This window comes from Protopterus annectens, chromosome 2.part1 (genome assembly GCF_019279795.1).
Source record: "Protopterus annectens isolate FY-2018-M chromosome 2.part1, PAN1.0, whole genome shotgun sequence".
Classification (NCBI taxonomy): Eukaryota; Metazoa; Chordata; order Ceratodontiformes; family Protopteridae; genus Protopterus; species Protopterus annectens.
The window spans coordinates 1,252,282,952-1,252,297,613 of record NC_056729.1 but is presented as its reverse complement, the minus strand read 5'-3'; the positions used below and the strand labels follow the sequence as shown (position 1 = coordinate 1,252,297,613).

Sequence of the window (14,662 nt, the reverse complement as noted above, 5' to 3'; positions counted from 1 at the left end):
TGTCCTTCCAGCACATCCTATTCAAGTCACAAGCCATATTTAGGTCCCAGGAATGGGTAGCTCTAGTCCCGCTGGATTTACAGATGTGCAGCAAATTCATTAGGTTAGAGTCTGAGATGGCTCTGTAAGCCAAGCATTAGTTGCTTCTAAGAAGTCTATATGATATTTAGTATAGTGACAGGGATTTTAGTCAGTCTGTGTAAGGCACATGCTGAAGTCCCTTGATCTTCTTTGTTAGAAACCTCTGAGGTCTCTCCAACTGCTGCAGGTGCTTTGTACAGTACATGCCAAAAGGGGCTTTTTATCCTCAATTATGGGCCTGATTAGTAATGAGTATAGAGGAGTTATAATTTCCTTTTCTCTACAGGCTATGCCTTTGTTAATCAAGTGTGCTACGTAGAAAGCCTTTCTTACTACAGTAGACACATGGTGGTCAAAGTTAAGGTCGCAGTCTACTTGTGATCCCAGATCCTTTACCACTACGTAGGTACACAGGGTACTGTTGTTAATTTGATAGTGTAAAGGGACATTGCTTTTACTGAAGAGAATGAGGACGCATTTCTTTGCAAAGTCCAGGAAGCAGGTGTAGAACAGCTAAACGCACTGGTGAACCAACACAAAATTAAATCCAGTAACAAAAAAGGGACAGCGCGACCATCCATGTGAAACAAGGTTTATTACTTCAAGCTTTCGATTTGAAACTCTTTTTCAAGAATGAATCAGTACATTAAAACCACAGAATAAATACAGAACACCAGCCAATCACATAACATATCTCATAAACACATTATACAATTTACATAATTAATATAGTTGACTAAGCCTAGTTCACTAAAAAAACTTCATTAAAAACAACGGTCAACTTAACAAATTTCATTACTGCCTAAAAAGCTCCACAGGACAACTGTAATACTCTAACATATGCTTGTCTTAATTTCAAACTGGGTTTAATAACATTAGTTTTATTAAACCCTGGATAGACATCAGATCTAAAAAGGTTTTTACATTTGCATTCTGCTCTCTCTGTGGCATTCACAATGCCCCCCCCCCCTCTTATTTTTGCAAACTCTCCTAAAAAAGTTTATCCATTTGTATTCTGTTCTCTCTGTGGCATTCACAATGCCTCCCCCTCTTGTTTTTGCAAACTCTCTGCAGTATCCTAAATTTAAATGTACATTCATTTCCACAATGTAAAATGTGCTTACGAAGTGCATGAACATACATTTAAATGTAGGATACTGCAGAGAGTTTGCAAAAACAAGGGGGGGCATTGTGAATGTCACAGAGAGAGCAGAATACAAATGGATAAACTTTTTTTAGATCTGATGTCTATCAAGGGCCTAATAAAACTAATAGTATTAAACCCATTTTGAAATTAAGACAAGTATATGTTAGAGTATTACAGTTGTCCTGTGGAGCTTTTTAGGCAGTAATGAAATTTGTTAAGTTGACCATTGTTTTTAATGAAGTTTTTAGTGAACTAGGCTTAGTCAACTATATTAATTATGTAAATTGTATAATTATATAATGTGTTTATGAGATAAGTTATGTGATTGGCTGGTGTTCTATATTTATTCTGTGGTTTTAATGTACTGCTACAGTCAGAGTTTCATCTCGAAAGCTTGAAGTAATAAACATTATTTCACATGGATGGTCCTACTGTGCCTTTTTGTTACTGCATTTCTTTGCATTTAGTCTGAGACCATGACTAAGACACCGGTCGTTGGTCTGCAGTCATCAGCAAACTTGGTCAGCCACAGGCCCTTAGTTTTGGGCTGAACTTCTGAGAAGTATATACCAAACAGTAGGGGATACAGCAGTGACCCTTGTGGCACCCCGCTGGTGACAGGTCTGCTGGTTGATGTGGAGTCACCCGCTTTGATAGTGTGTGACCGGTTGGTGAGCCAGTTGGCAACCCATTCTACAATCTTCAACACTGCACATCTTAAAAGTGCATTAAATTTTACAGGTCATAAAGGTCCATTTAGAGCCTTGACAGGTAAAACAACAAAAACATTTGATTTTTCCAATTATCAACCTAGACAGCAGATGTTGTAAAGATTTCCTCCATCTAAAACAATGGCATCCAATAATCTAAGGTTTAGCAAAGACTTAAGAGAATCAGGGAAATGGGCATATTATACAGGCACCATCCCTGCATTATATAAGGGACAGTCTCCAGCAGAGAATTGCAAAAAAATTACCTGTGGGCCCTATGGCTTGACATAAGCAGTCCTTCCTATGTGCATTATGTACAGCAATAGCTTTCCTCAGGCAGGAAATGGTAATCAGTCCCTGCAGAACTATTTCCAGATTACTATAAAGATACAGTAGTATTATTGCTAGGTGACATTTAATAAAAGTATTTTTTAAATGTGTAACATAAATGCATCACTTTTTCTAAACATAAAATATGACATATATATGATGCTAATGCAAACAGACAGAAACAAAGTAGGTAACATGTTGATAAAGACTGAAATACCATGTATTTGCTTTCATTCCGTCACACCAACAATAAAGTATGCAAACTTCTTTACAACTCAAAAGATTCATCGATTATTACTAGTCAGTTGATCGAGCACATCTTTTGCAGCTTAGCTACTGCAAATCCCACTGCTTGCTACCCCTTTCTAAAAGGGACTGACAGGCCAGAAGTGGGGTGAATTTAAGATATACATTCACTAATCAAGGATGTGTCTGACGAAGACAGGAGTTACTTTGTTTAGTATCAAGAGGACGTTTTCACCAGAGCAGAGGGATTCTTTAAGGCACATCTATTCCTCCAACAGGTTTTATATGATGACAGAAGTTTAGGTTTTTCACTGGTTTGTCATGTTAGTGGTTTTGCAAACATGTACAATGTCTTGCAAGACTGGATCAGCTGAGGTCCTGTATGCTAGGCAGAGTTCATGTGTAACAGTCTGTACACAGGAGGGAAAAGAGAGAGAGTATCTACTCTTCTCATGTAAAAGTGGGAATTTTTTTCAATTTGGATCATGTATTTCAGCAAATACATGCTGAAGACATCATTATATTAAGGGAGGAGCAAAAAGGGATGACTACATTCTTGGACCTAGAAAATATGCCTTTGGCAATCTATTCAGCTAAGCAGAAGTGTCATCTGATGACAGCAAATAAATGATCACAAGAGTTCAGTGTCTAAGGAAGTGTGCAGGGCCCCAGCAAGTGTCAGTTTTGAAGGAGATGTTATACATGTGGTAGGTGCAAAGGTGCACATTTTCCAAAGAACACAATTTTTAGCATTTAGAGTTAGACAGTGATTTGGGCACAACAGATTTGTGTGTGTTACGCCTTCACACAGGATCTATAGGTCCTCTGGAGAGTTAATAACAGCTCCATGTTTGCAATCTGCAAACTTGGTTAGCCAAACAGTACAAGACAGAAAACAAACTTCTGGTGTTCTGCCCTACTGCTAAATCAGTAACTTCTTGCTTGTCAGTACGAAAACATCTCATCTATCCTGCATGTAAAATGGACAACTTAAAATCCCCTTATGAAAAGACATCTGCGCAAGATTTATTCGGTACTCTCCCTTAGTCAGCCCTAACAAATTGGCTCTAATGCAGTGAAAAATAATTAAATAACAAATAATAGTCCTTTCACGCACACCTACTGACTGACTATCTTTTGACCGTAAATGACTAGGAATAATGAAAAAGACAAGTTATTCACATTTCAGTAAACTTCACTTACAGTGAATTATTTCTGAAGGCAACAATGTGTTGTGCAAAAACTGTTAAATGTTCATTTAGTTCTGAAGGTTCACGTCATCTAATGATCCGTCCTCCCATTCAGGATAGTGTCTTCCTCACCATCCATATATTGACCAACACAGAATAAGATTATCTACAACAACAAGCCATTTTTATAAAAGCAGAAGAATGAAGTTTTATCAGAATATTTATATTGTAGTTTATTCTTCTGCATTACTTCTGAGGCTAAAAATTTCTGGTATGCACAGTGTTTTAACCAGTCATGTGCTTTGAGGAAAACTCTAGGTTATATCTCCTTCTGCCTTATATAATTTATGGAATGTTCCCACAAACGCATGTTGAAGGAAATCTGAAGTAATCAATTCACAAAACAGTCTTTCTTTCTTTCGTAGTCAGGAGGAATCCTGATCCAAGCTACATCCAAGGGCTTCAATATCATTGCTGATATTTGTGATCATACGGTCCCAATCATCTCCTTCAGAAGGTACTGACTGGTCATCAGAGCCTCCTGTGACTCCATTCCCATTGGTCGTTGAATTGGATGTGGTACTCATAGTCCTTCTGTACCTCCCAAAGCTGTCTGTTATAATACCGCGTCCGTCCTTCACACCGATGGTTTCCAAAAAATTCTCAAAGTGTTGGCTGTCCTTTTCTGGAATAAATGGTCTGAGACCTTCAGTGAAAAACAAAACAAGGGAATATTACCATATTTAATAGAACTGAAATAAAACAGCAGAAATGTTTTAAGGTAGCACTTGTTTGCTTTGAGTCAGTTTAAAGAATCATAACATGAACCTTGTTGTGCAAAAAAAAAAAAATGGTGAATTCACATCATCTGAGGAATAACCATTTTTTCCTTGGATGTAGCATCCTTAGACATGGTTACAACTAACACAGGAGCAATGGTCATCTCCTCTCTGCAAAACGAAGGTGGGAGGCTACTCTCCTTCTCAGATAAACCCCTTTTTCAGTATTTTAGGTTTTGCTTTAATGCTGTTTTGACCACTTATGCTTACAGAAATGCCCTTTAAAAAATACAGTTTTGAAAATGTGATCATAATGTTTTAATAATCAACAAAACCATAATCTAAACGGCATACCTGCTTGCTGACAGCAATATAGAAAATTTAAAGAGCTGAATGAAACAAACTAGCACCAGAGACAAAAATGATTAGCAAGAGTTTCAGAGAAAGAGTGACTTGCCGCTATCAATGGGATCTACAGTGACACTTGCTTTACTAAGCAACTCTATTCACCTGCAGTTTCATCAATTACAAAACTAAACATTATTAATCGTCTATGTGCAGCCGCATGGAAAAAGAAACAGAAGTAACATGTTATTTTGCTGTTGCTTCAAATATTGGGGTGGCAGCATGGGCAAAAAGCATTGTTTTAAGCAGTTCATAGTCTACCATGTCCTGCCACTGTAAACAATGCATGAAACCATCAATTACTTCTGTATATAACAACATGCCAGATCCTTGTTGCACCAAGAGAATGCAAAGCAGCATATCATTCAAGTACTTTAATCTAGAAGGTTAGATTATCTGTACAAGTTAGTAATCATGCATCTTAATTTTTTTGTGTGTCAGTAGTTCAGCAACTTACATAAACTTTAATGCTTGACTGACCTATAAAAAATAAAAGTATGGAATATACATAGCCTCAGCTTTGATGTACTTTATAAACATGCCTTCAGTGTACTTATACATCTGTTATTCAAAATCATCCAGAAAGGAAGTAAATTAACTATGGAGAACCTATTCAGCCTGTCTTCACAACGGCACAGCAGCCTTTAGTGAGGAACACTAATTGAAACTGCAGTTTTAAACTTTGACTAATATGACGACAAAGATCCATGTCATACTTCTGAATACTATTTACTTACTTACACATTTGATTACTGTGTGAGCGGACTAGCCTAAGAACTCTTTTCAGGTATAACCTGAGCAAATTAACATTTATTTTTTAACCACAGTAAAAGTACACACAAGGAAACTGTTAACACATTTGCTAATACAAGAAACACAACTGCAATGCCAAAACAGTAACAGTATGCAAGGTGAATGTCCCTGGATTATATGATGAAGAGAAAATGGTAGTTCATTTTATTTATTTACTTACTTATTTATCCTTTGTTCACTGTATTAGTCCCACATGGCTAGAAGCCTCTTTTCTTTATACTACTGGGGGAAATTAGGCCAGGGAATCGGGGAACTTCCCCTGGTCTTTGGAGCTGCTAGATGGTGTTGGAGGGATCATACAGCAGCAGCAAAAAGAAAGCCTAAGCGAAGCAACAGGAATGAGGAGAGAGAGTTTAGAGGTGGAAAAATGTGTTTGATATGGAGTATCAGAATATAAATAAAGATTCCTGTATAGTGAATGATGCAAATGAACAGCATTTAGCTGTCTCAGTGGAGAAGTGAGTGACTCGGTTTGAGTGGTGCTGATAACAGAACTGGTGAGGGGAGGGATTGTCAATGATAACAGGATGATCCAGGACAGTTCTGCTGTTTCATGAGGTAAGATGGCAGACACTTTTTTCGGAGGTGCTGAGGATGACAATGTGGAAAAGGAACCAGGTAATGTGGCATCAGAGAATGCAACAGTTAAAACGTATGAAGTGGTGACAGAAAGCAAAAGAGGAAAGCGGCAAAAAAAAAAAAATGAAAAGGTGTCTGGTTTTGTAGCGGCAGATAATGCAGTAACTAAAACATATGCAGCGGCAGCAGCAGGTCTAAAAAAGGAGAGCAAAAAAAAAAACTGCAAGTAAAACTGTTTTTAAAAAGAAAAGACCAACTATGAGAATAAGAAAAAAACAATGGCACTGTAATAGATATCATACACCGGACAATTTGGTAACTGTTCTGGGTTTTAAAGTTCAAGAAATTCAGTATTTTATACATCTTGGGACAGAGACTTGTTATGACTTAACATGTTAAAACTGATGAACTGAGGGTGAAATTTCTGGAACTGTGCAACAAAAAGGACATTTATCTGTGGAACAATTATTTGCTTTCTGGTAGTAACTTAGATGTTAAAAAAAGTGTTGCTTTGCTGTTTGGAACTGATGAACTGGAAGAAGAGGATGTTAAAAATGCATGCAGGGTTTGTGTGAAGCCGATAACACTGTTGAGAGAAACGTATGGAATGGAGGTTGGATGTCTTTTGAAATGTGAAAAAACAACACAGTGAAATCACTTGCCAAGTGCTATCTTCTTGGCTGGTCACACGGGGGCATTAAGATATGCTGGCCAGCCTGAATCATGTTTATTTTGTGGGGACTTTTCTTATTTAATTAATGATTGTGATAAGGTGCAATGTAATCAATGTGAGGAGAAAGGACATAGTGTGTGTCTGAATGCAGATTGTGTAAAAAAGAAAAAAGGCCACTTGGATGTACTGTCAAGAGCAAACAGTAAATAATGAAAAGGAAGAGGAAATGGAAGAAAATATACATTAGGAAGAACAACAAGAGGCTGCGAGAGACAGGGGGAACTAGGTGAGGAAGAAACTGTACAAGAAGAAAAAATATGGAGGGTAAAATGAGGAGAACGTGTGCATGCAGGAAGAGAAGTCAAGAGAAGGGACTGACATTCATTTTTTTTTTAAGTTTTAACCAGTGAAAATTGCGGCAAGAGTAAAAACAAGAAAATGAAAATTTAAAAATATTTCCCCTAAACTTAAAAAGAAGAAAAAGCAACAACTTTAGAATACTTTCAGCAAAAGTGAACAGTGTTATTAACACTGTAAGAACAGGGATACTGGAAGGGTGTGCTAAATGTGAGGTGGATGTTCTTCTGTTAGAGGATGTAAGTTTCCTAACAAGGGGGGAAAATACTGCAAAGAGAACAAACAGAAACATTGTGGGGTGGAAATATAAAAAAGTTTAGGAAGTTAAAGTTACTTTGGATGACTGCTTTGTAAAAGAAAAAAAGAAAAACAGTGAAAATACTAGATGTAACTTTGGTAAGGGTGGGAAGGTTAACTGATGTGGATGTAAGGGGAATAGAATGTTTATAGAATTACAACATTATATGCATATGTAACTAGCAAGGAAAGAGAATGAGAAGTTATGTACCTACCATAACATTCCATGTTAGTTGTCTTCTCTCGCCTTCTTTCTCCTTAGAGGTGTCTTTTTACTCAAACCTCCGATCAAAGATCAAAGATCCTCCACCACAGTGGGATCTAAACCTAGTTTTAACATCCTTGATTCTACCTCCCTTTGAACCTGCGGCTTCCTGTTCATTGAAATTACTTTCCTGGAAAACACTCTTCCTGGTCGCTGTTACATCTGCTAGGAGAGTATCTGAACTTCATGCCCTCTGCATTCGTCCTCCTTACTTAGTCTTCCACAAAGACAGAGTTTCTCTAAGAACAAACCCCTCTTTCATACCCAAGGTGGCTTCGCAGACAAATTTAAATCAATCAATTGACCTCCCAGTTTTCTTCCCTAATTAACCAAAATAAAGAGATGTGAAGTGAGTGAACAACACGTTACCAAAAACACAATCAAAGCTCAATCTGGAAGCTCCAAATGAGGGCTAAAGAACCACAGATATAAATCCCTTGATGTAAATCCACAGATGTGAATCCAAGGTTAGTTGAAATAACCAGTAATGATTCCAAAATGCGAAATAACTCTTTAATAATGCTTGAAAAATCCAAACAAGTACGTTTTCGAACACCTTCTTCAGCAAAAGACAATTACATTAATTGTCTTTTGCTGAAGAAGGTGTTCGAAAACGTACTTGTTTGGATTTTTCAAGCGTTATTAAAGAGTTATTTCGCATTTTGGAATCATTACTGGTTATTTCAACTAACCTTGGATTCACATCTGTGGATTTACATCAAGGGATTTATATCTGTGGTTCTTTAGCCCTCATTTGGAGCTTCCAGAGTGAGCTTTGATTGTGTTTCTTCCCTAATTATACGAACAGGGGGGAGCAAAAACTGCATTGTCTGGATGTTCATCGTCAGCTCCGATATTATTTGGACAGAACTAAACAAATCAGGAAATCTGATCACCACTTTTTATCTTATGCAGAAAATAGGAAAGGCCTTCCAGTATCCAAGGTAACCCTGTCTAGGTGGCTCTCTTCTTTGATCACGTATATTTACCAACTCAGAGGTAAAGAATTGCCTTCTAGGCCAAGAGCCCATTCAACCAGGGCACAAGCCACATCAACAGCTTTTCAAGCCAGACTACCAATAGACACTTTGTGCGGCAGCCACATGGGCTTCTCCTCATACCTTTGTATTGCATTACAAATTGGACATGGCCTCCAGAAACAGGGCAAATTTTGGTTCCACCGTTCTCAAGAGTCTGTTCCAATGAGCCACCCAGGATGAAGGTGCTAGGGACGCGGTCCCATCCAGCAAGAATGAAGGCGAGATTGACAACTTAACATTATAAAGTTATGTACCTACCATAACGTTCCATGTTAGTTGTCTTCTCTAGCCACCACCCCCCTAGCCTGGATAGACTGAGAAGATTTCCCCTTCTTTGAAGGGTCCTGATCTTGCACTTTCAGCCAAATAGCTTGTCCTAGGGTAATTACAGCTTAGATAGCGATCCTTTCGGGGTTATCCTTTTCCTCATCTTTTCCAGTTGGAGGACTATATTGCCTAGGTTGTTTTCAGCTACCAAACGAGATCTGGGTAGTTATCGCCTAGCATCATGGGATATAGGGTTGCCTCGAGCCGGTAAAATTAGCTCTCGAGCTTTAGTAAGTCGCCGAGTCGGAGCCGAGGTTCGGCTCCGAACCCATCCAGATCTCATACAGCAGGAATGAAGGCGAGATTGACAACTTAACATTCTGTTTCATCAAATATTAGACTATGTGGTGGTTAACATGAAAATTATAACTGCAGGGGACTACAACTCTGATTTAAGGGGAAGATGGGGAAAGAAAATAGAAGAAATGATATAATGTGGTAAATTAGCTGTGTGGAACAAAAAAGTCAATGGAGATATGGGGGTGGCTCTTGTGTCTGGAGTTGACTATTTTGCATTATTGGAAGGCTTGGGAATACCAGATGGTGATACAATTGTTACGGGTTTTTCAGACCACTTAGCAATATGGATGGAGGCAATGGATGAAAGGGATTATATTAAATTAGGAAAAGGAATAAAAAGAATAAATGAGAAACATGATGAAACTGGCGAGTGGGAAGTATTGTAGCTATGAAAGGATCATATAACAATGAAGGACTTCTGGTTTGAATGATGAAATGTATTTAAAAATTTAAAAAGTGTTTTTAAGTATGGGGAAATTTATAGAAATGTATTAAATTAGAGAAAAATACCAGACAGTATTAAGAAATCATTGAAAAAAATAAGGCAGCATTGTTTAGGCATAGATATCTACAAGGGAGAAGGCAGTAGGTATCTGCATATTTGGCTTAAATAGTAAAGGAGGATATTTCAATATGTATAAGAGTAAAAAGATGGAAAATAAGACAGGATTGAAAGTAAAAAGATCTAGAACGAGTTAAGAAAGAATTTGAAAAATAAATTACCATTTGTGAATTGAATGAAGTAGTTAGAAAGTAAATGCTGATTCGCTACCAGGCTCACACTGTATAGGGTATGAAATGTATAAGAAATTAATCGATTGGCAGGAATATTTTGTAAATGTACTGAAAGAATAGTTGAAGGAAGGGTTTGTTTATGAAGATTTATGTAGTTGAATATTAAAATTTACATGGAAAAAAGATGAGAAGAATGAAAAAAATTGAAGACCCATCACACTAAATGACAAATTGTTGCGATAACATTACAAAGGAGAATGGAGGGAAGCATAAGGGATATTATGGGAGGAAAGTCTATCTGGTATAAAAAGGAAGGGTGGTCACAAATTGCTATTCATTGTTAGAGAAATTGTGTATGACATTATAAGTAAAAGGGGAGATGTGAAACTTATGATAGGTGATATTAGCAAGTCATTTTAATTTAGTAGGACAAGATGCTTTGTGGGGTATTATGGAAAAGTACAATAAAGGTAATAGAATTAGGAAGAGTGTGTATGTCAGTATATCAAAATAATAGAGTGAGTGCCTTAGTGAATTGGTGGCTGAGTAACAAAATATGCACAAAATCTGGTATAACACAATTTGTTCCACGAGTGGAATATTTTTGCATTGTTAATTAATGCAATATAGCTTAGAAAATGAAAGATGCGAGATACATGATGCAAAAGGAGGTGGTGATTCCAGTAGTTTTAACATATGCATACAACATAGGCGCAGTTGCTAAGAACAAAATATGGATGAGTTTGTCCGAATGGATGTTTAAAGGAAGTGTGAATGACCTTGAATGAAGATAAAAGCAAAGGTTTGTGTGATGTGGTGAAAACTGGGGGTGTACATTTTTCAGTGAATTAAATGTTTTTGCTAGGAATAAAATTTGGGAAAATTATGTAGTTGTGATACAATGGGAGGGTTTGATTAAAAATTAAACAAATATGCCTTCTGTGGAAGACATATAGTTTAGCATTCAGAAAAAAAGTTTTATCTGGTGAATTTATTATTGGGAAAATAGCACATATGTCAAATGTTTATATGACTCCAGAAAAAATATGAAAAAGAAATTGTGCAATTGTTTTCTTTCATAAGGGGTTCAACATTAAATCTACTGAAAAGAGCTGTGTTGTATATGAATGAAGATGAAGGGGACTGGAGTTGCTAAATCCAGTTGTTTATGCTGCTTCATTAAACTTGTATAGAATATTAAAGTGGGCAAAGGGAAGAGAATGAGAATGTAATAGTAAAAACGTTTAAATACAAGTACAAAAAAATCAGACAGAGATGGTGAGAATAAGAAAAATGGAAAAGACTTTGTAAATGAAACTAAAACATCAAGAAAAAATACTAACATGGAAGACTAAAAATTAATGACATAGAGAATGAATGATGTAGTGTAATTTCGTGATGATGAAACAAGAGTATTATGTAAACCCATGGGAAAATTATTAAAGTAAGGAAAACAGTGTACCAAAACAGTAGACTCTCAGAATTTCCTATGGAGACTGGTAATAGTACCTACCCATGAACCTATAATAATTTTCTTGGGTGGCGAAAGCCAGGGTACCTTTTTGGCTAGGCTTGTATAGGCCCTAGGACCGATAGCCTAATACCTACCTATGAACCTACCTATAAGTAAGTTACCAGTAAAGGGGAATATGCCACATAGGAAGAAAGATGTGTTTACTTTTTTTTTGGGGGGGGGGGTGAAAGAGACAACAGAACATATTTTAATGCAAAAGAATGAGAAACTCAGGAAAAAGTTGTGTGAAGAAGAAAAATTGAGAATATTAATGACATCTATCTATAATTCCCCCACTCTGGAATTATACATAAACTCACTAAACCAGACATAAATCCCTGTGTCACAAGATGGGTGGCCAACTGGCTCACTGATAGAACCCACACAATAAAAGTAGCTGACTCAAAGTCCGACGTCAGACGAGTTGAGTATCAGAGGGTTCGGTCCTGGGTCCTCTCCTGTTCGGCATCTACTTCTCTAAAGTGCAGGCCAAGGCCAACACAGAAGGTCTTTGGCTAACAAAGTTCGCAGATGACTGCAAACTGGGAGCCATAATAGAATCACCTAATGATGTAGACATTCTACAAAAGGGCCTCACAGAGACAGATGCTTGGTGCCAAAGTCATGGCCTCAAGCTCAATGCCAAGAAGTGTATTGTCATCCCCTTTAGGAAAAACTCGGTACCCATGAACTACCACATAGGCGGTAGCTCACTAAACACAAAGTGTGATAAGAGACCTCGGGACAAAGGTGGACAGCAGTCTCTCCTTTGGTAACCACATCACCACAGTAGTCAAGAAATCCTTCTACGTGGCACGCCTCATCACAAAAGGGTTCTCCTCTAGAAAAAAGGAGGTCATTGTTCCTCTCTACTTATCCCTCATCAGACCCACTATAGAGTACAATGCCCCGTTTGGCATGTATCTCACAGGACACCTACAACAATTGGAAAGGCCACAGAAATACCTCATCACAAAATGGTTCTCCTCTAGAAAAAAGGAGGTCATTGTTCCTCTCTACTTATCAGAAATACCTCACTAAGAAGATTGCCAGCCTCAAACAGATGCCATACGCAGACCGCCTGAAAAACTCTAGCTCTACTCCGTCGCATATCGCCTACTCAAAGGCGATCTCTGCCTAACATACAAAGCTATGTCAAACTCAGAGCTATTGGACATGCTACACTTAAAGAAATCCCAATCTCTCCGTACCACACGCTCCAGGGACCTAAAAGCTTGTCACCACAATAAACAGAACATGCTAGAGGGATAGATTCATGTCCCAGAGACTTTCCATACTCTGGAACAAACTACCCATTCATGTCAAGCAAAGCTCCTCATTGCCCCTCCTTAAGAAAAAGCTTGATAACTGGATGGGAAATAGAACATTTACCCCGGGGATCACTTCTGTGGCACTGCTTGACAGGGGCACAGGAAAATTTTCTTGGGTGACGAAAGCCAGGGAATCTTTTTAGCTAGGCTTATATAGGCCCCAGGGCTGATGGCCTAGTACCTATCTATGGACTTATGAAGCAATATAAATATGAGTATGATCAGGCACAGATATTTTAAGAATAGGTGAGAAGGGTAGATGCAATATGGGTTATTTGGAATGAATGAATTAAAGTTTGTTTAATGGGAAATGTATTTTGTCAGATATATTGCGCAAAATCAGACTACAGTTGTGGAAAAAGGTGCAAGGGTCAATTATGGAAGAACAGCAATGAGGATGGTATAGGAAAAAGATAAATACTGAAAAAACAGAAATCTGTATATATGTGCCTGTAAATATGTACATTTTATAAATAAGCAAACAATGTTTTATGTTGTGTTAAAAGATCCCTACTCTTTTAAATAGGTGATGTGGGATCTTTTACATCCACCAAACTCAGACTGGTGGGGCCTTGGTTTAACGCTTCATCCAAAGCACAGCACACTCAGGAGTGCAGCACCTCTGCAATCAATCTACCTAGTATGGGACTATAACTCACAGCCTTATTCACCAAAGGAGTGTGTAGTTATACACTCACCATAAATATGGATCCTTTCATTCATGTCCATCTAATATGACTTATGGGTCTTTGAACCACTTGTCAGATCCAACCAGGCAAAATTAGTGCTGCAGCCTTGAACCCTTTTAAGAATTATTTTTCCCATCATGCCCTAGTGTGCAAGGTTATCTCAGATCAAGTTTGACATTAAGGAGAAAAAGCTTGATGTTACTTATGGCAACGAATGAAGATATCCTTCGGGTCCCACAAATGACAATTAGGAAGGAGGACAGAGAAAGGGGCTGTTGTATCAGATGGATGTGAATGAAAGGATTCAGCTACAGTAAATACAGTACAACCATATCCTATTCATTCAGTCCATCTGATCCGACTTACGGGTCAGAATAACAAGACATCAAAAATTCATGGGTAGCATCATGACAAAAGACCCTTAAGGACAGTGGCCTCAAAGGAAGCCCTAGCTTTGGAAATGGAATCCAATTTGTAGTGCTTAATAAATTTATGCCATGATGACCAGGCTGCTGCTGCACGGATACCTGAAGAAGGCTGTTGAAGTAGCCAATGACCAAGAGGAATGGGCCTTAGGTCTGACTAGCAAAGGGAGATAATGGTTTGAATAGACACATGAAATGCAATCAGAAGCCACTGTGAAACAATGACTTTCAACGCACTGTGTCTTCTTCTATTAACTGCAAATAAAATGAAAAGATGGGCAACTTTCCTGAAAAATTTGGTCCTATGAAGGTAGAACCAAAAAAGCAGTAGAAAAACTGGTCACACAAAAGAAGTGGCAAACGAAACCAAAAACAGGAGATAGCACGGGCTGTTTAATGAAATATCCACAGTAAGCGCTTTCGGCAGAGA

General features: G+C 37.9%; 1 protein-coding gene across 3 annotated transcripts in view; it reads right to left on the bottom strand.

Moving 5' to 3' along the window:
* Positions 1 to 4,121: 4,121 nt before the first annotated feature.
* The window catches only part of CCM2 (CCM2 scaffold protein), a 984,305-nt gene continuing 973,764 nt past the window's right edge, over positions 4,122 to 14,662 (bottom strand). For all 3 annotated transcript variants that reach the window (XM_044062782.1, XM_044062785.1, XM_044062784.1), the window contains one exon: positions 4,122 to 4,410. In XM_044062782.1, coding sequence (XP_043918717.1) covers positions 4,130 to 4,410 — 281 coding nt within the window. In that variant the 3' untranslated portion in view covers positions 4,122 to 4,129. The remainder of the gene's footprint in view (positions 4,411 to 14,662) is intronic.